The 25,334-nt window shown below is 45.8% G+C and overlaps 2 protein-coding genes across 3 annotated transcripts in view; both read left to right on the top strand.

The window, feature by feature from the left end:
• SCPEP1 (serine carboxypeptidase 1) overlaps window positions 1–22,036 on the top strand; it is a 29,389-nt gene extending 7,353 nt beyond the window's left edge. Inside the window, exons 3-13 of one of the 2 annotated variants that reach the window (XM_008011369.3) lie at window positions 916–1,005; window positions 2,893–3,048; window positions 3,414–3,488; window positions 6,252–6,324; window positions 10,175–10,212; window positions 10,701–10,829; window positions 12,142–12,235; window positions 13,549–13,662; window positions 16,246–16,383; window positions 17,407–17,570; window positions 21,432–22,036. In XM_008011369.3, the coding sequence (XP_008009560.2) occupies window positions 916–1,005; window positions 2,893–3,048; window positions 3,414–3,488; window positions 6,252–6,324; window positions 10,175–10,212; window positions 10,701–10,829; window positions 12,142–12,235; window positions 13,549–13,662; window positions 16,246–16,383; window positions 17,407–17,570; window positions 21,432–21,494 (1,134 nt within the window). In that variant the 3' untranslated portion in view covers window positions 21,495–22,036. The remainder of the gene's footprint in view (window positions 1–915; window positions 1,006–2,892; window positions 3,049–3,413; window positions 3,489–6,251; window positions 6,325–10,174; window positions 10,213–10,700; window positions 10,830–12,141; window positions 12,236–13,548; window positions 13,663–16,245; window positions 16,384–17,406; window positions 17,571–21,431) is intronic. The other variant, XM_008011370.3, reaches the window with a different exon arrangement.
• A 1,726-nt stretch (window positions 22,037–23,762) lies between these two features.
• LOC103243827 (uncharacterized) overlaps window positions 23,763–25,334 on the top strand; it is a 43,027-nt gene continuing 41,455 nt past the window's right edge. Inside the window, 1 exon segment of the mRNA XM_073005413.1 lies at window positions 23,763–23,908. Coding sequence (XP_072861514.1) covers window positions 23,763–23,908 — 146 coding nt within the window.

Genomic DNA, 25,334 nt, shown 5'->3' with positions numbered 1-25,334 from the left:
GCCTCTTAGTTTCTTTTCTCTCTGAAGCCCTCAGAGCCCTTAGAACTGCCCCCAGCACCGAGCTGCGGTTCAGAATCCTGCCTTTCCCACTCCCATGGACGCTCACAGTATCAAACTCTCCCTGCCCTGGAGCTTTAGAATCTGCTGCATTATATCCAGAGAATCTGCTTGATCAAACTGCTCCTAAGTCTGGGTCCTTTATTAATCCACAGGGATTCTGAAGAGTCTCCCATCTCCTGGGGAGGGGGTGATGGAGGAAGAGTCAGCAGGCCCAGTGTTTAGTCCTGGTAGAGCTCGTTCAGGTCAGCAAGGCCTGCGGCAGGCCACGGCTCCAGCTCAGAAAATCAGGGGGCAGCTAGGCATGATGGCTGACACCTGTAATCCCAGCACTTAGGGAGGCTGAGGCGGGAGGATTGCTTGAGCCTAGGAGTTCGAGACCAGCCTGGGTAACATGGTGAAACCTCACCTCTACAAAAAACACAAAAATTAGTTGGGCTGGGTGTGTTGGCGTGCGCCTACAGTTCCAGCGACTTGAGGGGGCTGAGGCGGGAGGATCACTTGGACCCCAGAGGTAGAAGCTGCAGTGAACTGAGATTGCACCACTGCACTCCAGCCTGGGTAACAAAGTTAGACCCTGTCTTAAAAGAAAAGAAAAGAAAAGAAAAAATCAGGAGTCAAGAACATTCCACTGAGGACCTCTTAGCTCAGCTCTGCTCCTTTCAAAGAGAAAAGCCTCAGCAGTTACTAGGGGAGCTTTGCTCATGTGGAAGTCCCTGGTTCATCAGAGAAATTGTGTCTTTTATGCAAATTGACCCAGCCATCACTAACTCATAAACCGTCTATAGCAAATGTGGTCATTCATTGTAAAGACTAAGTTTGACTAAAATTTTTGTTTGTTTCTTCTCTCTTCCACAGGGCGGTCCAGGCGGTTCCAGCACTGGATTTGGAAACTTTGAGGAAATTGGGCCCCTTGACAGCGATCTCAAACCCCGGAAAACCACCTGGGTACAGTGAGGACGGTCCTGAGCTAAACCTTACCCCGTGGCCTCTCAGAGGCCCTGCCCAACTCTTGGAGGGGCCACAGATGTAGCAATCCCTCGCTATCCCTTTCCTCGTCCTGTGAATACTGAGGCCGTGGTCACTTGTCCGCAGGCCTCCTCTCTGGCCCAGCTTCTCCCATTTCTCAGGACAACTTATCTTGCCCCAGTCTGCCTTGCTTTCTCCAAGACAACCCCTCTCCAGCTGCCTTCAAAAACTTACTACAGCAGACACCTGGGACCCTGCATTACCCATGCTGGCCATCTCTGCAGTCTCAGACACCAGGGTTGCACCCTCCAGCCGCAGCCCCCAGTCCTTTTCTCTCTCCTCCTACTTGTATCTTGACTTCCTCTTTCGATGTCTCTCTTGTTCTCCTGCTCACACCTCCCCCTCATTCTTAGCATCTCTTCCTTCCCTCACCCCTCTGTGGTCAACTCCCGTATCCTTCTCCCTTTACAGCCTTGGGTCACTCCCACTGTCCACCTGCTTAGCCCTGACGCCCAGGCTGCCCATGATCAGAACTGCGCACCCGCCCTAGGGCTGCTACACAGCGTGGGCCCCACTCAGGGCTTGTGGCTATTCCTCTCTCTGTGCTCCAGCTCTCCCGGCTGCACCTATTGCTATGAATGTTCTCCACTTTCCTCAGTGCTCCTCCTCCAGCCTCCCTCTCACATTGGGAGCTAAGCTTTCTGGTCTTTCTTTCTTTTTTTTTTGAGATGGAGTCTCTCTCTGTCGCCAAGGCTGGAGTGCAGTGGCGCAATCTCGGCTCACTGCAACCTCTGCTTCCCGGGTTCAAGCGATTCTGCTGCCTCAGCCTCCCAAGTAGCTGGGACTACAGGCGTGTGCCACCACACCCGGTTAATTTTTGTATTTTTAGTAGAGATGGGGTTTCACCATGTTGGTCAGCTGGTCTTGAACTCTTGACCTCGTGATCTGCCCGCCTCGGCCTCCCAAAGTACTGGGATTACAGGTGTGAGCCACCGCGCCCGGCCACTTTCTTGTCTTTCTTAAGGGTTTCCTACTCTTGCCTCACGGTCTTTGTACATGCTGTCCTCCTGGCCTGGGCCTTTCCTGTACTTGGTTCCAACAGAAATCTCACTTCCAGGAGTGGTTGTAGAGTCATCCCCTACCTTCACCCCCCATCCCAACTTGTCTCCAAGCCTTCTGGAACTAAAAGGGCCATATCAGTGAGGACCGTGGTCCCAGTCCTGATGCTGCCACTGCCTGTCCAATTTTGTGACCTTAGACACATTCTGGGCTCTTTCTGGGCTTTAATTTCCTCATCAGCAAGGGACATGACCGGACTGTGTCATTATTCAGGATCTTTTATATGTAAATTTTATAACTCTCAACCTCTTTGGAAAAGGTATTAGAATAAATTCTGTTCTTGCAGTGTACAGAGAAGCCAGGCCAATGTGGAAATTGGATGCATTTCCAAGAAAACTGATGTGTGTCCAGACTTTGAGTGTCCTCTGGCTTCTTCGAGTTAGTGTATAGACTGTCTCTGCATGCCTCTTTCTGCACTAGTTTGTTACATTTAGTACATTGTATTGTGTGAAAAGCAACAGCCCAGATTATTTGATTCCCATGTGTGTTAATCTTTCCTTCTTGCCTCTCCCTTTTTTTGGGGGGGGGGAGTTGGGGGGGCTTTCTTTGTTTTGTTTTTTTGTTTGTTTTGTTTTTTTCCTATGCTCCTGTCCCTTATTTTTAAAAATCTCTTTTGGCAACAGGGATATCATCACCACACTGTTATCCTCACTATGTGGGTTTTGCTGAGCTAGTAGAAAATGATCCAAAGATAATTGGTGACCAAACAACTGATTGCAACATTTCGTTTCCCTCTGTGGCACATAGCTCCAGGCCGCCAGTCTCCTATTTGTGGATAATCCTGTGGGCACTGGGTTCAGTTACGTGAATGGTAGTGGTGCCTATGCCAAGGACCTAGCTACGGTGGCTTCAGACATGATGGTTCTCCTGAAGACCTTCTTCAATTGCCACAAAGAATTCCAGGTGAGCAAAGACTCAGGAACAGCTAAGTAAAGAGTTGGCAATAGCAACTCTACATCCATCAGCATAAACCTGAACTGCCTCCAGAGTTTAATGCCTAGCTGATTTCTGAGAAAACCTTTTTATTTCCAAGATTGGGTTGTGGATTTTTGTTTCTGTCATCTTTAAAGTTGATATTTAACTTGAAAGAATGACCCTGGAGTAGGCATTCTAGTCAGATGCAATAATCAGATTGGAGTGATGGGGGAGGAAGACAAAGCAGATTTGTTTTTTCTGGCCATTACATGCAATAGAAATTTGAAATTAATTTGTGTGAGTCAAAAAGCAATCAAGGTTGTTCATTCTGTGTAAATTCCTTTTCTTACTAGACAGTTCCATTCTACATTTTCTCAGAGTCCTATGGAGGAAAAATGGCAGCTGGCATTGGTCTAGAGCTTTATAAGGTAATGGAAAATAACTTTGTTGTTATGGTTTTGGACAGAAAATCAATTATGTTACTTTTATATACACACATGATATTAAATACACTTTGAATAGGGCCATGTACATGCAGAGTAAGATTAAATCTGTGGTAATAACCATGAAAAGTTTTTAAAAAAAGAGTGAAGATTGCCCTACTAGATCTGGAACAAGATATAAAGCTTGAGTGAGTAAAAGAATGTGGTACTGACGTAGCAACAGACAAATAGATTAATTGCAACAGGATACAGAATCCAGAAACACACGCACATATATATGTATGTGTATCATATTTGTATTATATGTATATGATCATATATTAATATAAGATAACATTTCAAATCATTGAGGCATGGATAGAATGTCAATAAATGTTATGGAGGCAAATGTCTATCACTTTGGAAAATAGAAAACTTGTATTCTTGCCTCGTATAAAATATTAATTCTGGATAGATTAAAATCAGAACTTAAAAATAAAAATTAGGACAGAACGCAGTGACCCATGCCTATAATCCCAGCACTTTGGGAAGCCCAGGCAGGAGAACCGCTTGTGACCAGGAGTTCAGACCAGCCTGGGCAACGTAACGAGATCCTGTTTCTAAAAAAAAAAAAAATCAACCGGGCACAGTGGCTCCTGGCTGTAATCGCAGCTACTTGGGAGGATGAGGTGGGAGGATCGCTGAGTTCAAGAATTTGAAGCTGCGGTGAGCTGTGATCATGGTACTGCGCTCCAGCCTGGGTGACAGAACAAGACCATGTCTCAGGAAAAAAAAAAAAACACAAAAAAAACAACAATGTCCTAGTAGAAAAATGGGCAAAGACAAATGTGGACAAGCAATTTATAAAAGAAATATAACAGCCTTTAGACATATGAAAAATCTTCAACTTTTATTAGTAAGCCAAGTCCATGAGATTTGTAAATATTTAAAAGACTGATAACACCCAGTTTTGGTAAGAAGTCAGGGAAATAAGCATTCTTGTGCACTTTTGATGGGAATACAAATTAATTTAAACTTAAAAGGACAATTTGACAATGTCTGTCAGTTTTTTAAATGTGTGTGTCATTTGACCCAATAATTTTATCCTATGGGAATACTTATACATATGTGTATGTCAGTGAATGTTTATTATGCCATTGTTTATAATGTTCATAAACTGAAAACAGCTGGTTGGCTGTCAGTAAAGGATTGCTTAAATAAAGTAGGTACATCTTTCCAAGATGAAATGCTTTGCAGCCAGTGTAAAGAATGGATCCAGGCGGGCGCGGTGGCTCATGCCTGTAATCCTGCTCATGCCTGTAATCCCAGCACTTTGGGAGGCCAAGGTGGGTGGATTGCTCGAGGTCAGGAGTTGGAGACCAGCCAAGCCAACATGATGAAACCCCGTCTCTACTAAAAATACAAAAATTACCTGGGCGTGGTAGTGCATGCCTGTAATCCCAGCTACTAGGGAGGTTGAGGCAGGAGAACTGCTTGAACCCAGGGGGCAGAGGTTGCAAATGAACTGAGCTGAGATTGCACCACTGTACTCTAGTCTGGGTGACAGAGCGAGACTCTTTCTCAAAAAAAAAAAAAAAAAAAAAAAAAGGATGGATCTCAGCACTTTGGGAGGCTGAGGTGGGAGGATTGCTTGAGATCAGGAGTTAGAGACCAGCCTGGACAACGGAGTGAGATCCCTGCCTCTACAAGAAAGAAAAAAGAAAGAATACAGAGAGCTATATGTACTGAGTATGGAAAGTTGTCCTTTGGGTATTTATTGTAGAACAATGTGAGATAAACTTGTTTGTAAGTCAAAAACACTTCCATATGTGGAGATAGATTTGCACGCTGTGATGGCAAACAAAAGGGTAAAAGGATACATGACACACTTAACTGCAGTCAGTTGGTGAGTGTGAGGGCACAAATGAGGAAAAGTAAAAGACTTTCACATTTTCTTCTATCTCCTATGTTTGAGTATCAGTGAGCTTAAATAAGGGATTTTTTTAAGATTTACTGATTAAAAAAACTTATAGAAGTGGCATATGTACTTTATAGAATATTAGAAACTACAGCAAGCATAAATTAAAAATGAAAACTTCACCATCCCACTTGATGGAGATCACTATAGTTAGCACCTGGGTATATAGCTTTCTAAATATTCTTGTGCACATTTATATAGAATTGTTTAGCTGAATGAGATCATATTATACATGCTGGTTTCAGCCTGCTTTCTTCAATCAGTAGTTCTCAACTTTCTATTTCTGTAAATTTTCATCTCAAATAATCAGACTTTTTTTTTTTTTTTTTTTTTTTTTTGAGACAGGATCTTGCTCTATTAGCCAGGCTGGAGGCTGGAGTACAGTGGCATGATCATGGCTCACTACAGCCTCTGCCTCCTGGGCTCCAGCGATCCTCCTGCCTCAGCCTTCGGAGTAACTGGGATTAAACGCAAGCACCACCGTGCCTGGCTGATTTTTGTACTTTTTGTAGAGATGGGGGTTTTGCCATGTTGCCCAGGCTAGCCTCGACCCCCTGGGGTCAAGTGATCCTCTGACCTCAGCATCCTGAGTATCTGGGACTATTAGGCACATACCACCATGCCCCACTAATTTTTTAACTTTTTGTAGAGATGGGATCTCACTACATTGCCTAGGTTGGTCTTGAACTCCTAGGCTCAAGCGATCCTCCTGCCTCAGCTTCCCAAACTGTTGGGATTACTGCGTGAGCCACTGCACCTGGCCTGAGGGCATTTCTTGTTTCCTCTTTCAGGCCGTTCATCAAGGGACCATCAAGTGCAACTTTGCCGGGGTTGCCTTGGGCGATTCCTGGATCTCCCCTGTTGGTAAGTCTGGCATTTTCAGGCATTTCTTCACTCCTCTTTGCCCATGCTTTCCTGGGACTTTGGGCTGTGTTGTCCAAATCAAAGGGCTAAGCAGCAGAACGTTCTGGGCCCTTAGAGAAAGTATTTGCTGCATCCAAGAAATATAGAGACAGAGCACCTACCATGGACCACTAAGGGCTGAACTGAGTTTTCTTTAATTATCACAACAAAAGGATCAAATTTTACATTTGGAGGCATTCTGAAGACTCAGAGAGGTCATGAAATATGCTCTCTGCAACATAGGATGAGTGGCCTAGTCAGGATTCAAATCCGGGTCTGTGCGGCTCAGTACAAAGGCAAATCTGTTTTGTCATCTGCCCCCTCTACCTCCCTGATGCTGACATAAGCGTTTGGCGTGAAATTTCCATCTGTTATGCATATTGATGGCAAGACAAGGTTATCGTCTGGTCTTACAACTCAGAGGTGTGCAGTTTCGTAATTGAGCATCCGTGTTGCGAGCATGAATAAGAGTTGTTTATGTTGCAGACACCCAGGGTGTGGTTCCAGACATCTGAAACAATCATCCTGGTGGCATTCACTCTAACACAGGATTACTCAGCACTATTGACATTGTGGGTCATATAGTTCTTTTTGTGGGAGGCTGTCCTGTGCATTGTAGGATACTACCAGCAGCATCCTTGGCCTCTACTCAAGAGATGCTAGTAGACCCACCCCAGTGTGACAACCAGAAATGTCTCCCTGGGGAACAAAACCATCCCTGATTGAGAACCATTGTTCTAACCTAACAAAACATGATTTTCCCCAGGCAAAACCAAACTCCGGAGTTAGAAATCAGAAGAGAGGCTGCCTAGGGGCAAGGGCGGGAAATAAGCATGAAAAGGACATGAAGGAACTGTATCTTGATTGCAGGGGGTTACACGGGCATATGCATTCATCAAAACTCTTCTGAAGGTACACTTGTGATTTGTGATTACGGCTCAGTTTTTAAAAAATAATCATTTATAAAAGGTAATATTTCCCCCTAAAAGGTAGGGATTTGCTTGTTACAGAGCCGTGTTCCCAATAACCATTACAACTTGGAACGGTTATTTCTTGCCCTCATGTTTGCCATCTGCAGGGTAGGACTGAAGTAGCATAAAACTGAGTCAGCATGAAGACGAGGGCTGCTATTTGTTTATCTGTTTTTCCTTCCTGGGTGGATCTCATAGGACATCATAAAACTGCACAAGCCTAGGTCAGCAGCATGAGAGTTTCTTGTCAGATACTGCTCTTTTGTTCAAGTTGATGACAAGACAAAGTCTCCGTCGGGTCTTGGCAACCCAGAGGTGTGCTGTTTCATAACTGAGCATCCTCATTGGGAACACAGATAAGAGTTGTTTATGACTCAAAATTGCGATGCTGGCCCTCTCACTTCCTCACAGGGTCTTCTCAGTTTCACAACAGCACTAAGTACTTTGCATGTGCTAACTTCATGTAATCCTTACAACAATTCCATGGGATGGATGCTATTGTTATCCTAATTTTGTAAATGATGAAACTGAGACTCAAGAGAGGTTAAGCAACTTTCTTGGAGACACCCAGCTAAATGGTAAAACTGGGATTCAAATCCAGGCAGCAGGTACTAGAATCCAAGCAACCTAACCACCTTGCGACACTGTCTCTCCAAGATCAGTAGCTTTGCTTCCTGGCTTTGCAAGTGTTTTTCCTCCTGTTTGGAATCTGCCTTTTCCTCCTTGCCATGACCCACTTTACCTTATGAATCTGTTTGTCTGGATTGTAATCCATCCTTCCAGATCCACTGTAAGTATTGCCCCTCTATACTAGAAACATTGGTTTTTGAGGGAGAAGTATTGTTAATTTCCATGAAAAATTGTTAATTGCTTGCTAAGTAGTAGATACTGTTCTAGGTGCTAGGCAAAGACACATGGATATGCTCCTGGTCTTCAAGAAGGTCTTGATCTGCACTGTCACTAAGCCCGTGTGACCATGTCAGTATGGTAACCACTTGTCACATGTGACTATATAAATTTAATTATAATTTTTAAATACAATTTCAGTTTTTCAGTGGCACTCTCCACACCCAAGTGCTCCATAGACACATGTGGCTATTGGCTAGCATTTTGGACTGCACAGATATGGAACACTTCCATTACTGCAGAAAGTTCTATTGAACAACGCAGGCCTACTTCAAAGGTTGGTAAACAAGGGCCCATGAGTCAAGTCTGCCCTGCCACCTGCTCTGGTAAATAAGTTTTTTCTTGTTTTTTGTTTGTTTGTTTGTTTTTGTTTATTTGTTTTGAGACAGAGTTTTGCTCTTCTTGCCCAGGCTGGAGTGCAATGGTGCGATCTCGGCTCACTGCAACCTCCGCCTCCCAGGTTTAAGCGATTCTCCTGTCTCAGACTCTTGAGTAGCTGGGATTACAGGTTCCCGCCACTACGCCTGGCTAATGTTTTTGGTATTTTTAGTAGAGATGGGGTTTCACCATGTTGGCCAGGCTGGTCTCCAACTCCTGACCTCAGGTGATCTGCCCGCCTCGGCCTCCCAAAGTCCTGGGATCACAGGCATGAGCCACCGCACCCGGCCGGTAAAAGTTCATTTACTGTCTGTGGCTGTTTGGAGACTGTAAGAACACAGTTGAGTAGTTGCAACCGAGATAGGCTGGCCTACAGGGCCAAAATTATTTACTATCTGCCCTTTTACAGAAAGGTTACCAATCTCTGGCCCAGATCAAACAGGAAGTGGGATGCATTGGAGAACTGCAACCAAACCTGTTTCAAGAAACTAAGGCACAAGTTTGAAGGTTAAGCCCAGGAGGTGATTAACAGCTAGGCCACGGAAGTCCTGATGTGCCTGCATTTCTCACAGTGTACTCTAAAAGAATACCAGTCCAGGCCAGGCGTGGTGGTTCAATCCCAGCACTTTTGGGAGACCAAAGCACAAGTGGTGTAATCCCAGCACTTTTGGGAGACCAAAGCTGGCAGATTGCTTGAACCCAAAAGTTCGGGACCAGACTGGGCAACATGGACTTAGTTCCTGCAGAACTAAGACTACTTGAAACCTACTTTGAGACACTTTTCCTTAAGGAGCCATTGAATACTTTTAAGCTAAGGAGAGACATACTCAAATGTGCTTTGTAAGTTGAGGTCTTTGATTCTTTGTTGACATGTCTTTCAATAGCACTTGTCTTACCTAGTGATACAGTATTTAATAGTTGTGAGCTTGTCTAAACCAAGGTCAACTACTGTTCTCTTTAAGGACAGGCATTATGTTACTCACAGTTATATCTTAAGCTTTTGCTGCCTCCAGACCCTTAGTAAATTCTCAATGTGTTTGTGGGATGGGAATGAGCCAATTGGCAATATAGCCACTTGCGTTGTTGCAAACTCATTAGTCATCTTCCTTATTTAGCTCCTTGGCAGAAGCTAATATCTCCAAACTGGAGGAGCAAATAAGATGCAGAGCAGAAATGTGAGGGTGGAGAAATATTTTAAGCTGTCAAAAGGCCTAGAGGTCCACAGATAAGAGCCTCCACCTGCATACCTACAGCCTGCCTGTGGGGATGCTGTCACCGGCAATGACTCACTTGCTGGGCCAGTATCAGGCCAAATTAATGTGCCATTAGTCTTAAGAGTCAACAGACAGGCCCTCACACCCTCATCCCACCTTCTAGCCACTGTGTCATCAGCCCGCCTCCTGCATGAGTACAGGTGATTTGAGGAGCCTTCCAATCCAAAGCTACTGGGTTTCTTGCTTCTGTCTCTTTCTTCTTTGGAGAGAAGACAGTTAGGTTTGTCTTTGGAAAGACAGAGGTATGACATACTTGATTTGTACATATGTGGTTTCTTTTAGATTCGGTGCTCTCCTGGGGACCTTACCTGTACAGCATGGTAAGTAGATATACATCTGCACCCTGCAGGTAAACAGCCCAGCTGATCTCTTCTGGCTGTGACCCCAGGAAAAGAGATGCTGGATGAGTTTGCCTATGTGGATGACACAGCTCTTTAGGGACTACTCATCCATATAGAGTTGAAGACCCAAAGCAAGAGCTCGCCTCAGGGACAAATTGAAAGAAAATCAGCACACATCACATTTTTCCAGATATAAGAAACACATTTTTCCAATTCCCTAAATTTTTATTACAAAAATTTTCAAATATGCAGAAACGTTGAAAGATCACTGTGAATACCTTCTTAGGTTCAGTTGACAGTTTGCCGTATTTCCTCCAATAAACATGTGGCTTGTAACAATACACTTTGATATGTGAGCTTCTGTTCTCCTTCCTTCCCCTCTTTCTCCTACCCCTACCTAACTGCAGCAGCACCAGATTGATGTTCCCAAGTAAAGTGGGTCTTTTTGCTCTTGGTTTGCATTCCAGTCTCTTCTCGAAGACAAAGGTCTGGCAGAGGTGTCCGAGGTTGCAGAGCAAGTCCTGAGTGCCGTAAATAAGGGGCTCTACAGAGAAGCCACAGAGCTGTGGGGGAAAGCAGAAATGATCATTGAACAGGTAAAAAGGGGACAAACTCAGAGGCCAGCCTGCTTGGCTTTTTCTGGTGGGTACAGGGTACGTTGTTGGTGTTGTCGAACTTGGGGTCTATCCTGAGCCTCCCCACATATCTGCAAATGATTGCATGCAAGATAATACATCTCTTGGGTCTGAGCAGTGATGTAGTGGCTCCTTACAGAGTCAGAAAGCCACCCAGGCCTGCAAGACTTGCTTGTCCTTGACTAAATGTATGGATTCTATTTTAAAAAAAAAAAAAGACTGTCTTGCAGAGGTAAGTGTGTGGAGACAACAGATTCCCTTATTAGGACCCTTGCCAAGCAACATTCTGACTCCAGAGAACCAGAAGGAAAGAATGCACTGGCTAAGGACTGGGAGTGTAGGCCCCTCTGCAGCTCTGTTCTTCTTATAAATTAACACCTAGGCCCTTGGTTTTTTTCCCTGTGGGGCCTGATCACTGCTCATATGAGATGCTTACCACTCCAGGGAGAGTGGGCTGACACAGCTGGTTTCTGAAACTTCAGAGCTGCATTTCTTTCTTTCTTTTATTTTTTATTTTTTCCTTTTTTTTTTTTTTTTTTTTTTTTGAGACAGTCTTGCTCTGTCACCCAGGCTGGACTGCAATGGCGCAGTCTCGCCTCACTGCAACCTCTGCCTCCTGGGCTCAAGCAATTCTCCTGCCTCAGCCTCCCGAGTTGCTGAGATAACAGGTATGCGCCACTGCACCCAGCTAATTTTTGTATTTTTAATAGAGACAGGGTTTCACTATGTTGCCCAGGCTGGTCTTGAGCTCCTGACCTCAGGTGATCCACCCACCTCAGCCTCCCAAAGTGCTGGGATTACAGGCGAGAGCCACTCCACCTGGCCTCTTTCTTTCCTTTTTTTTTTTTTTGAGACCAAGTCTGGCTCTGTCAACTACACTGTAGTGCAGTGGCCCGATCTCGGCTCACTGCAACCTCTGCCTCCTGAGTTCAAGTGATTCTCGTGCCTCAGCCTGCAAAGTAGTTGGGACTACAGTTGAGCACCACCACTCCCGGCTGATTTTTGTGTTTTCAGTAGAGAGGGATTTCACCATGTTGACCAGGCTGGTCTCGAACTCCTGGGCTCAAGTGATCCACCCACCTCAGCCTCCCGAAGTGCTGGGATTACAGGTGTGAGCCACCAGGCGCAGCCAAAGCTGTATTTCTTTCTGATCCAAGCAAATTTACAAAACTAAAGCTGTCCTTGGATAAGATAAAGAGCCATGTGCCTTTCTGTGTGGCAGCTTTGATGATAGGAAAACAAAACAAACAGCCAAATAAACTTTATATTTCAGAACACAGACGGGGTGAACTTCTATAACATCTTAACTAAAAGCACTCCCACGTCTACAGTGGAGTCGAGTCTAGAATTCACACAGAGCCACCTAGGTGAGTGAACCTTGAAGTTTAGTCCCTGCCTCAGCCTCCATGCAAAAAGAAACCTGTTTATAAAAAAACTTTATTAACATATAATTTGCATGCCGTAAAATTAACTCATTGTAAGTGGTTTTCAGTATATTCCCAGAGTTGTGCAGTCATTGCTACAATCCAGTTTTGGAGCATTTCCATCACCCCAAAGAGATCCCACGTGTCTGCTTGCAGACAGTTCTCACTCCCACTCCCAGCCCCAGGCCACCACTCATCTGCCTTCTGTCTCTCTAGATTTGCCTCTTCTGAACATTTTATATAAATACAATCACACAATAGTCTTTTGCACTGGCTTCTGTCACATAACATGATGTTTTTAAAGTTTAGAGACCAGCTTCCATACACCAAATTACAACATCATTTCAAGGCGGAATTTAGTCGTCTTTCAGCCAGCCAAGAAGCGTATAAAGGATACCCTAGGTTCCACTTCCTAGGTGATTCTCTTTGGTCATTCTGGAAAATCCCAATGGCCTCCAAGTCTATAGAGTGTACAATCAATACTATTGGGTTGGTGCAAAAGTAACCGTGGTTTTTGACAAAAACTATTAACTCACAGCCAATGAAGCATTATTTCCCTTCCCACCCAGCTCCCTACCAACCCCTTATTTTGAACCAATTTTGACAAATCTATTTTTTCCCTTTTTTTAATTTGTTTTTAAGAGAAAGGGTTTCACTCTGTTGCCCAGGCTGGAGTGCCATTGAAATTTAGAAATTTTGCCATTACTTTTAATGGCAAAAACTGCAGTTACTTTTGCACCAACCTAATACTAAAGCCTCTCCACTTTCAATGTGTTTCTGACTTTCTTCCTCCCGCTGGGGGTGAATCAAGGTGACGCTTTCCCTTTTCCAGCTGAATCTGAAACTCTCCCTCTCGCTGTGCAGCATCCCCAGCAGCTTGGTAAAGATGTCTCATGGCCAGGTGCAGTGGCTCACACCTGTAATCCCAGCACTTTGGGAGGCTGAGGCGAGCGGGCGGATCACGAGGTCAAGAGATCGAGACCATCCTGGCCAACATGGCAAAACCCCGTCTCTACTAAAAATACAAAAATTAGCTGGGCATGGTGGCGTGTGCCTATAGTCCCAGCTACTCGGGAGGCTGAGGCGGGAGAATCGCTTGAACCCGGGAGGCGGAGGTTGCAGTGAGCCGAGATCGCGCCACTGCACTCCAGCCTGCCCACAGAGCGAGACTCCGTCTCCAAAAAAAAAAAAAAAAGAGATGTCCTCTTGGCCTTACTTCCAGTCCTTTGACTCACCGTCTACCAGTTTGGTTTTAGTTCGTCTTTGTCAGCGCCACGTGAGACACCTACAACAAGACGCCTTAAGCCAGCTCATGAATGGCCCCATCAGAAAGAAGCTCAAAATTATTCCTGAGGATCAATCCTGGGGAGGTACTTATGCGACCTAATTAAGTGCCGTTTGTAGAGTTATGGGGAGAAAAGAGGTGCAAATTCAGAGACTTGAATTTGTAGGATGGGTTTTGTTGTTGGTGATGATAGGTTACAGGTAAACCATATTACTATCCACATTTTGTAGGTGAGCAAATAGATACAGAGACAGTAAATGGCTTGTCAGGGTTGTGAGGGCTGGATGCAGTGGCTCACGCCTATAATCCCACCACTATGGAAGACTGAGTTGAGAGGATTGCTTGAGGCCACAGTTGAGCAACACAGTAAAACCCCCATCTCTACAAGAAAATAGAAAAATTAGCTGGGCGCGGTGGCTCACACCTGTAATCCCAGCACTTTGGGAGGCTGAGGCGGGCGGATCACGAGGTCAGGAGATCGAGACCATCCTGGCTAACACAGGGAAACCCCGTCTCTACTAAAAATACAAAAAATTAGCCAGGCGTGTTGGCGGGCGCCTGTAGTCCCAGCTACTCGGGAGGCTGAGGCAGGAGAATGGCGTGAACCCAGGAGACAGAGCTTGCAGTGAGCCGAGATCACACCACTGCACTCCAGCCTGGGCGACAGAGCGAGGCTCTGTCTCAAAAAAAAAAAAAAAGAAAAAAGAAAAATTAGCTAAGCATGGTGGCATGTGGCATATAGTCCTAACTACTTGCTTGAACCCAGGAGTTTGAGGCTACAGTGAGCTATGATTGTGCCAGTGCACTCCAGCCTGGGCAACAGAGAGAAACCCTGTTTCTTAAAAAAGGGAAAAAAAAGATTTGTCAAAATTGGTTCAAAATAAGGGGTTGGCAGGGAGCTGAGTGGGGAGGGAAATAATGCGTAACTGGTTGTGAGTTAATAATTATTGAAGCCTGGTATGGGTACATCGGAGCATTGTACACTACTCTTTTGTATCCATTTGAAATTTTTCATAATAAAAAATTAAGATAAAAAAGCTACATCCAGGGCCACAGTTGGATGAGATTTCGTTGCAGATGAGATTTCGTGCCAAAGGTCCTTGCAGGATGTCAGACAGCGCAAGTGCTTGGGCAGATTTTGACCAGCTCTCTCTTGCTGACCTCCCCAGGCATCCTGACGCTAGATGTGGCCGGGCATTACTGCATTCTGGTCTCAAGGCTGTGGTGAGGAAATAATGAAATCCTTAGAGACCAGGGCCAGGTAGAAATCTTGGATAAGTTCCTACTTTATTCCGGTAGGGAGGCCTTGAGCAAGCAGAGATCTCAGGTTTCTGAAGGGAAAACACTCCGAGCTAAAGAGGGTTTTGTTTCATGTGTGTTCAAGATACCCCAAGGATATGGGGTCAGTGGTCCTGTGGCTGCTGCTGGGAGCCTACGATTTGCGGCTGCTGGGAGCTTTCTCAGGGGACGTGGGTCCTCCTCTCCCAACCTGCAGTCACCAGAGGGCTCATTCTATCCCTGGTTTTTTCATTACTCCTGACTGCTGAGAGAATGTTAGAAATGAAGAAAAATTAGCTCAAATAAAAAGAGCTGGGTGTGACTGGGTGTGGTGGCTCACGCCTGTAATCCCAGCATTTTGGGAGGTCGGGTGGGTGGATCACCTGAGGTTGGGAGTTCGAAACCAGCCTGACCAACATGGAGAAACCCCAGCTCTACTAAAAATACAAAAGTAGCCGGGTGAGGTGGCAGACGCCTGTAATCTCTGAAAACTCTGTCTGAAAAACAAAAAAAGAGTTGGGTGTGGTGGTGTGCACCTGTAGTCTCAGCTACTTGGGAGGCTGAGGTGGGAGGATCACTTAAACCTGGGAGGTAGAGGCTGCAGTGAGCTGAGATTGTGCCCCTGCACTCCAGCCTGGGTGACAAGGTGAGACTCTGTCTCAAATAAATAAATAAATAAATAAATAAATAAATAAATAAAAATTAAATTAAAAAAAAAAAGACTTCTTATCTCCTAGGACAATGAAGAAGAAAATGGTATGTTGCTTGTCAAATGCCTTCTTGGCAGTGAGTAGCGAATAATGGTGGCTGCCACGGTTATTGCTGTCATTCAGTGTTTTGTTAATGCTGATGGGCAGGAGCCAGCGACAGTGCCATGCTCACTAGCTCCTGTCTTGCCTGGGGCTTGTTATTCATTTGGCTTTCCTGAGGGCCAGCTCTGAATTGGTTTAGGTTTGATCTGGTTTATTATAAGGTAGGCCCCCTTGTTCAGGACTTGAAACTTGGCCCTAGTGTTACTCAAAAAGACAGGAAAACTGACACTGGCCCAAAGCACAGTTTATTCCCTGAGTGTACCAGCCTAATAAGTATTTCCTGGGTCTCTCCCTCCCTGTTTCCTTGGACAGTAGCCTATTCCAGGTGTCAATTCCTCATTAAAAATGGCGCCTGCTATCATCTCAAGCTCTCAAGAGAATGGACCACATGAGCTATTTATGTGTGCCTTACACCTGACCAGTCGGCACAAATTTCTGGGTTGGTTCATCCCTGTTTTTGAAGCATCTGTGCATTCAGTCGTTGTTCGGTGCTGGAGCCCAAGATGCTCTGGGCTGAAAAGTATCTCCTGTTTTGGCAGATTCCAAGCTACTCCCTCTTTCTCCTTCCCCATGTGCAGGCCAGGCTACCAACGTCTTTGTGAACATGGAGGAGGACTTCATGAAGCCAGTCATTAGCATTGTGGACAAGTTGCTGAAGGCAGGGATCAACGTGACCGTGTATAATGGACAGCTTGATCTCATCGTAGATACCATGGGTAGGAATTGACTCTGAGGGGCACATAGAGGCAGTTTTATGGGTTCAGCTGGAAGGGAACTGGCCTTGGACATGTCAGTCTTGGGGTGGATGATGTTGACATGCCAGGAGGAAGGCCATTTCCCATTACCTTCACCTACCCCTGACCTTGATTATTCAGAGTGGGGAGCTGCATGTGGCTGTGACCCCTCAGAAGCCTGGGCCTATCCGGGTTTGGGGTTCCTTAGGTATGATTAAAGAAAAGAACAGCACCTGTCTCTACCACAAAACTTAGACATTTTCCTGGTTATTGGGCAAGTGCACTGTTTGATTAAGGGGGAGCCTCATTTTTGTGCGACATCACAGTCGATGTTGACCACTGCAGAGTGAATTAAAACTAAACCCTAATGACTAACCCTGAAGACCCAGGGGAAATGGTCTTTGTGGAATCCCGACTGCTGCCCTATCACCTACCACCTATTTAATTTGCTCACTTCCAAATGAAATAGGGCCTGGTGGAGGCTCAGAGACAGGTTCTCTGACCTGGCAGGCTAATTGAGGCACAAGGTCTGACGGATGTGATGCGCCTTGTCAAACCAGAAGGATTGAATATTTTTGTGACTGGTAAGCAAGGGACACCAAGGACAATTTGGAAAGCTGCTGCATTGCTCCATGAACAGCCCAGGTGATCCTTATCACTATCTCATTCCTGACATCTCTCAGTCCTCCTCACGGGCCTGTCTGCCTCCAGAGGTCCCCAGTTCCCTTCCTAAAGAACAGATGGCAGTGAGAGATACAGAGGCAAAAACAGTCAGGCTTTGCAGCTGTTAGGTTTCTCCTAGCAGCCTAGGTTTCACTGGGAGTCAGAAATGCAGATGCTCAGGCCCTACCCTGATCTTCTGAATCAGAATTTGCATTTTAACAAGATCCTGAGTGAGTTTCGTGCATACTGCAGTTTGGGAAGTACCAACTTTTAAGACCTCGACGTTTTTCCTACTCTACCCAGCTGTTAATGCCAGACCTTTCTCTTTGTCCTTCTCACCAGGTCAGGAGGCCTGGCTGCGGAAACTGAAGTGGCCAGAACTGCCTAAATTCAGTCAGCTAAAGTGGAAGGCCCTGCACAGTGACCCTAAATCTTTGGAAACGTCTGCTTTTGTTAAGTCCCACAAGAACCTGGCTTTCTACTGGATTCTGAAAGCTGGTCACATGGTAAGAGACAGCTTTTGTTCCAGACTTAAAAATCATCCTGAGAGGGAAGCCACAGGCAGTTCTATGTCTCTGTCCGCTGCCCAGGCGGGTCTTGTAAGAAGTACGAGGGCCCGAGGGCCAGGTGTGGTGGCTCCCGCCTGTAATCTCAGCACTTTGGGAGACCAAGGCGGGTGGATTGCTAGAGCCCAGGAGTTTGAGACCAGCCTGGGCCACATGGAGAAACCTTGTCTCTACAAAAAATATGAAAATTAGACCAGGCACAGAGGCTCATGCCTGTAATCCCAGCACTTTGGGAGGCTGAGACGGGTGGATCGCTTGAGCTCCGGAGTTCAAGACCAGCCTTGGCAACATGGCGAAACCCTGTCTCTACAAAAATTTACCAGGTGTGGTAGCACACACCTGTAATCCCAGCTACTTGGGAGGCTGAAGCACGAGAATTGCTTGAACCCAGGAGGCAGAGGTTGCGGTGAGCCAAGATAGCACCACTGCACTCCAGCCTGGGCAACAGAGTGAGACTCTGTCTCAAAAAAGAACAAAAATTAGCCGGGCACGGTGGTGCATGCCCATGGTCTCAGCTGCTCAGGAGGCTGAGTGAGGTGGGAGGATTGATTGAGCCTGAAAATTAGAAGCTATAGTGAGCCAAGATCGTGCCACTCCACTCCAGCCTGACAGAGCGAGACCCTGTCTCAAAAAAAAAAAAAAAGAAAGCAAAAGAAAAAGAAAGAAATACTTAGGGCTTGGGAGTGTTTTGAGTTTCCTAACAAAATTCCTCTATTAGCACTAGGCACTGCGAGCACAAGGGTGAGTGGTGCCCAGTCCCTGTCCTCAAGGAGCTTGTGGTCTAGAGACAGACAAGCGAGGAGACTGTCAACAGCATGGGGTGAGCAATGCTAAGAGGGGGCTTGGCCCAGGGAAGGGTGCCCTGCCCAGGCTTGCAGATCTGGAAGATTGTGCCCCACGTGATGCGTAGGAGTGATTTAAGGAAAGAGGAGGAGGTGGGGAGCATGGAGAGCAGTGCATACAAGGTCCAGAGGAGCCTCAGACGGCAAGGCCTTGGAATGGACACTGGAGGGAGGTGACTGCAGAGGGGAAGTTTTCATACCACGCTAAGGAGTTCAGACAGGGCACCAAGCAGGGGTTTTAAGTAAGGGAGTGAAATTAAGAGATTTGTCCAGGAACCATTCTAGCAGTAGAGGGCATGGGGCAAGCCTGGGGCCAAGGACCAGTCAATGAGGCTGTCAGGTAAATCCAGAAAGGAGGCAAGTGGATGGATTTGGTAAAGTGTAAAGAAGGGAAAATTGGCAGGACTTGGTAATCATTTGGGGTGGAAAAATACTGAAGGGTGGCTTGCAGGTTTCTGCTCCAGCATCGTGGTTTGGGATGGAGGCAGTTTGCACAAGCTGAGTTTGAATTGCCTATGGAACAGAAGGCAGAAGAAGAGCCTACAAAGGAGACTGAGAAAGGAGCAGCCAGATAAGTGAGAAGGGAGACCAGGGATGCGTGGCATCCCCAAAGCAGGGAGGGGCCCGTAGTGCCAAGTGAGAACTCAGGGGAAGGGTTGGAACGTGAGTGATGATGTGCTTACACCAATATCCTTGGCACCTGCGGTGGTGAGATGTTTTGGTGAGGTGGCAAGCTCAGAAGCCAGAATGTAAAGACTGGAGAAAATGAATGAGTAGTGAGGAGAAGAGACAGCAGCTTCCTTTAAGAAGCCAAAGAAAGCAGCCCACTCTTAAAAGACACTTAATCTAGGCTGGGTGTGGTGGCTCACACCTGTAATCCCAGCATTTTGGGAGGTGAAGACAGGTGGATCATCTGAGGTCAGAAGTTCGAGACCAGCCTGGCTAACATGGAGAAACCTTGTCTTTACTAAAAATACAAGAATTAGCTGGGCATGATGGTGGGCACCTGTAATCCCAGCTACTCAGGAGACTGAGACAGGAGAATCGCTTGAACCTGGGAGGCGGAGGTTGCAGTGAGCCAAGATCGTGCCATTGCACTCCAGCTTGGGTGACAGAGCGAGACTCTGTCTCAAAAAGTAAATAAATAAACAAATAAACAAATAGACTTAATCGAAAGGGAGAACAAACAAGGCAGCAGGGCACAGAGGGAGAGGGCATTATTTATGGCTCTCAGGATTTGAGTACCTTCAATATTGACTTTAAAAAAATTAGGAAGTCTTTTTAGAGCAAAGCAGTGTTACAGATTGAGTACCCCTTATCTGAGATGTTTGGAAACAGAAATGTTTCAGATTATTAATTTTTTTTGGATTTTGGAATATTTGCATATCCATAATGAGATATCTTGGAGATCGGACCCAAGTCTAGGCAATGGAATTCATTTATGTTTCATATACACCTTGTACACATAGACTGGAGGTACTTTTGTACAATGTTTTAAATATTTTTGTGCATGAAGCAACGTTTGTGTGCATTGAGTTATTAGAGAGCAAAGGGTGGCTATTTCAGCCACCCATGGCTCTTCAACCAATCTGTGGCTGTTGGACATCATATCATTTCTGACTCCAAATGTATATGCTGCCAATAAGCAATCTTTTTCTTGCACATAGTCACACATAAGTACTTCACAGTAAGAAATACAACATACCATTAATACAGTGGAAAAATTGTGTGTTCAGAGTAACTGAGCAGCACAGTAGCATCACCAGAATACCTGTGTCAGCTGCTAGACAACAGCAACAGCAAGCAACAGCAGCTTTCAGTCTCTACCTACAGTGCTGTGTTTTGATTAAAAGGTAACTGTACTGTAACCCCCTTGGGGATGCAGAAATAAAGTGTGAGTTGTGCGCCTGCATTTTGAATGCAATCCCCCATGGGGCAGGTGTGAAATATTCTACTTGTGGCCTCATGGTGGCACTCAAAAAAGCTGGAATTGTGGAGCATTTTGGATTTTCCAATGAGGGATGCTCAACCTGCGCTAGAGAGAAGTCCCTGCCGAGGCTGGTAGGAGGGCATGGAACAAGCCAACCACACTCTCATGTACTAGAGTTCGGGCCCGTTTCCTCTTGGTGTGTCACATATAGAACAACGGATCAGTTGGGGACAGGCTTAAAATAGCCCTTGGAGACTGTTGTTAAGTCGTCCCCAAACCACTTCCCCTTTCATTAATTAAATGACATTTTAGGATGCCCTACCGTGCCGGTGCTTCCTGGGGACTCTTGGCAGAAGAGTCAAGGATGGGTGTGCCATAGAGAATCATGGGGCCAGGGAATTGCAGAACAGGGAGACCATATACTCCAACCCCCTCTGTGTAGGGGAGAAACTGAGGCCTCTGCCCTTCCCCCTTTTGATGCTGTGTGGGAGGGAAATTTTAAAGGACTTATTCTAAAAATCTGGGGGAAAACAAAAGAAAGTTGAATAACAATGTGAAAATCGGATCCCATCCAAAGGGCCCTGTTTGTTTTTATTATTTGTGGCTCTCTCCTGTGAGCTTCCTTCTCAGCCATTTGACTGTTCTCAATCCGGGATCCCTTCTAGACAGACTCCTTTAAAATGTTTGGAATCTTCCTTCTTCCTTGAACAGGCTAGGTCTCAGTATCGTGAGCATGACCCTTACCAAGAAATCAACAGATCAGCCCCATATGGAGTAGAAGGTTCTTGCCTTAAATGCTGACTTCTCCAGGTCCCTGCCACCCAGCCCAGTAAGGGCCCAGAAGAGCTTTCATCCAGTGCAGGAGTCATTTTCAGGAAGGACCCTCTCTCAGGGATGTGCCCAGGTGTCTGCACAGGTTGCTGTCACAGAGCTGGCTCCCTTTTGGGAGCAAGGTTTCAGGATGTTGCCTCTGACCCCAGTCCCAGGAATAGCACCAGGAGCACTAACTCAGATGTTGTTTTTTTCTAGGTTCCTTCTGACCAAGGGGACATGGCTCTGAAGATGATGAGACTGGTGACTCAGCAAGCATAGGATGAATGGGGCTGGCGATGAGCTGGTTTGTTTGGCCTTGGGGCACAGAGCTGAGCTGAGGCCGCTGAAGCTGTAGGAAGCTGAAGCTTTAGGAAGCGCCATTCTTCCCTTATCTAACTGAGTGATCAAGAAGGTTCTGACCAGCTGCCGCCGAGGATAAAAATCATTGTCTCTGGAGGCAATTTGGAAATTATTTCTGCTGCTTAAAAAACCTAAGATTTTTTTAAAAAATGGATTTGTTTTAATCAAAATGAAGGATGATAATAGATTATTACTTTTTCTTATGACAGAAGCAAATGATGTGATTTATAGAAAAACTGGGAAATACAGGTACACAAAAAATAAATCAACACTTGTATACCCCCTTCCCAGGGTTACCAATTTAGCATATGTCCTTGCAGATTTTTTTTTTTGCTATATATACATATATATTTTTTACCAAAATGAATCATTACTGTATGTTGTTTCACTATTTGTTTGACATATCAGTATATCCAAAACACCTTTTCATGTCAATAAATGTTCTTCTGTAACATTTTTAATGGCTGTGGAGCATTCTACTTTATGGTTATACGCTAGTTTATTTACAAAATTCCCAATTGCTTCCGACAAGTATAATAATTTCTAGTTTGTTGCTATTATACACAGTGCTCTGTTGATTCACCCTGATAGTTAGATTTTTTGTACCTCCTTATTTTCTTAGAATAAATTCATAAAAGTGTAATTATTTAGTCCAAGGATTGCCACATTTCCTTAAAATCAAAATAATTAGCTCAGGACTTTTAACTTTTTATTCATAGCTCAAGATCTACATAAGGAGGTTCGACGCCATGGCTCACACCTATAAACTCAGCACTTTGGGAGGTCGAGGCAGGAGGATCACTTGAGCCCAGGAGTTCAAGAACAGCCTGGGCAACAAAGGGAGACCCCATTTCTACAAAAAAATGAAAACATGGCCGGGCGCAGTGGCTCAAGCCTGTAATCCCTGCACTTTGGGAGGCCAAGACGGGCGGATCACGAGGTCAGGACATCGAGACCATCCTGGCTAACATGGTGAAACCTCGTCTCTACTAAAAAATACAAAAAACTAGCCGGGCACGGTGGCGGGCGCCTGTAGTCCCGGCTATTCGGGAGGCTGAGGCAGGAGAATGGCGTAAACCCAGGAGGCGGAGCTTGCAGTGAGCTGAGATCCGCCCACTGCACTCCAGCCTGGGTGACAGAGCGAGACTCCGTGTCAAAAAAAAAAAAAAAAAAAAAAAAAAAAATGAAAACATTAGCCGAGCATGGTGGCACACACCTGTAGTCTCAACTACTCGGGAGGCTGAGGCAGGAGGATCACTTGAGCCGGGGAGGTTAAGGTTGCAGTGAACCATGATCAAGCCACTCACTCCAGCCTGGGTGACAGAGAGACCCCCATCTCAAAAACAAAAAAAATCTGCGTAGGGGATCTAATAGCTTGTAGGACTGTCTGAAAGAAATACCACCTCTTGTAGTTGCGGGGCTGATATTTTATTGATTGATTGATTGATTGATTGATTGATTTGAGACAGGGTCTCACTCTGTGACCCAGGCTAGAGTGCAGTGGCACAGTCATGGCTCAGGTGATCCTCCTGCCCCAGCCTCCTGAGTAGCTAGTATCATAGGTGTGCACCACCGCGCCCAGCTAGTTTCTAAAATTTTTTTGTAGAGTTGGGGTCTCACTATGTTACCCAGGCTGGTCTCGAACTTCCAGGCTCGCAGTCCACCTGCCTTGGGGTCCCATAGTGCTGGGATTACAGGCTTGAGTCACCAAGCCTGGCCAAGGGCTGAAATTTAAAATAACAGCCGGGGCTCACACCTGTAATCCCAGCACTTTGGGAGGCCAAGGCAGGCAGATCACAAGGTCAGGAGATCAAGACTATCCTGGCTAACACAGTGAAACCCCATCTCTACAAAAAATACAAAAAAAAAATGAGCCGGGTGTGGTGGCGTGCACCGGTAGTCCCAGCTACTCAGGAGACTGAGGCAGGAGAATGGCGTGAACTAGGGAGGCGGAGCTTGCAGTGAGCCGAGATCGCGCCGCTGCACTCCAGCCTGGGCGACAGAGCAAGACTCCGTCTCAAAAGCAAATAAATAAAAATAAATAAATAAATAAAATTAGAAAAAAAAACAAAACCCAAAGTTTATTGCTGCAGACTGTGAGGAAAGAGTTAACAGCAGGTTATGTCTACGTGACCAGCCCCTTCAGACCCTGAGACTAAAAACAGTCTCCTGGGGCAGAGACTACACATGTCCCTGTGGTTCATGGTTAGCAAGAACTCCAGTGTGCCCGTGGAAAGGAAGAACTTTAGAAGCCTGTGCTGGATACCCCTGGATGTCACCAATGTGTATCCTTTTTACCTGCTGCTTGTGATGTGCATCTTTTGTTCCAAAAAGTGAGCTATTAGTATAACCTGCTACTGAGCCCTGTGAGTCTTGGTGAACCATCCAGCAAAGCAGTGAATTATAAAACAAATTGAATTCGCAACCTCACAGAGTCTCTTCTGTTAAAAGTTAGTGCATTGGTTGGGAAGAAATGTAATTCTGAACATTGAGATGAGTCACCTGGGCAGATTTCAATGAAGCTAGGGGACCTCAAACCTTTTTGGCCATTAGAAGCAGCCCTTCCATGGCTGTCTGGGCAGGTTAATCGTGTCTTGCCCTAAGACCCTATAGTAAATTCCTAGACTTGCCCAGGGCTCTTATTCCTGCTGTATAACGTTCTCCCTCAACCCACACCCCTACCTTCCTAGGGAATCCCTGTGATCAGTTGACAAGGGAAGGCAACTCTCAGGCTTGATTTACAGACAGCGCTCCACAGAATGCGTGCATCACCTGAACGTGCATAGCTACAGCACCGTGGCCACACTCCAGGACAGCCCTGAAAGATGGTGTGGAGGGAAATCCTCCCAGTGTACAGATCTTGGAACAGTGCACTGAGCTCTTCATTGTCCCTGGAAGGGGAAATAAACAGAAGAACAAGTCTGCTGGTTTAGCTGGGTATTCAGGGACTTGGAAGAAACTTGATTAGAAGGCTGAGCACAGTGGTTCATGCCTATAATACCAGCACTTTGGGAGGCTGAGGTGGGAGAATCCCTTGAGAATCCCTTGAGTCCAGGAGTTCAAGACCAGCTTGAGCAAGATGGTAAGACCCTGTATCCACAGAAAATAAAAACATTAACTCAGCATGTTGGTGCACCCCTGTAGTTTCAGCTACGTAGGAGGCTGAGGTAGGAGAACCACTTGAGCCCAGGAGGTTGGTTGAGGCTACAGCGAACCACATTTATACTCCAGCCTGAGTGACAGGGTGAGACCTTGTCTCAAAAAGAAAAAATACTTGATTAGAAAATTGATGACAAGAAGCTCTGAGGAAGAGTTATGAGACTAGATCTCTGAATGGCTGAGTATGAAGATCATTGTTTTCCATCTGAATACTCAACTAGGGCAAGGGAAGATTTTAATAATCAGGTGGGTGGTTGACCCATTCTGTGGCTATTAGCCTCCTTCACCCCCTCCTGTAGACTCATGAACAAAGTGGCCATGGTGGTGGGGATGGAGGCTAGGCATGGGGTTGGCAACATGGACTTCCACTCACTAAGGGTGACCTGGTCACAGCCACTGCTGAGTGCCCCATCTGCCAGCAGAAGAAACAACACTGAGCCCCTAATACGGCATCACTGCTGAAGAGATCAGCCAGCTACCTGGTGTTAGGCTGATTACATTGGACCACTTTTATTGTGAGGCAGACAGCACTGTGTTTTCAATGGAATTAACACTTGCTCTGGACATAGATGTGCCTTCCTTTCCCACAATGCTTCTGCC

The sequence above is a fragment of the Chlorocebus sabaeus genome, chromosome 16, assembly GCF_047675955.1.
Source record: "Chlorocebus sabaeus isolate Y175 chromosome 16, mChlSab1.0.hap1, whole genome shotgun sequence".
NCBI lineage: Eukaryota > Metazoa > Chordata > Mammalia > Primates > Cercopithecidae > Chlorocebus > Chlorocebus sabaeus.
The sequence above is the reverse complement of the archived record's forward strand: the minus strand, read 5'-3'. Positions and strand labels throughout refer to the sequence as shown.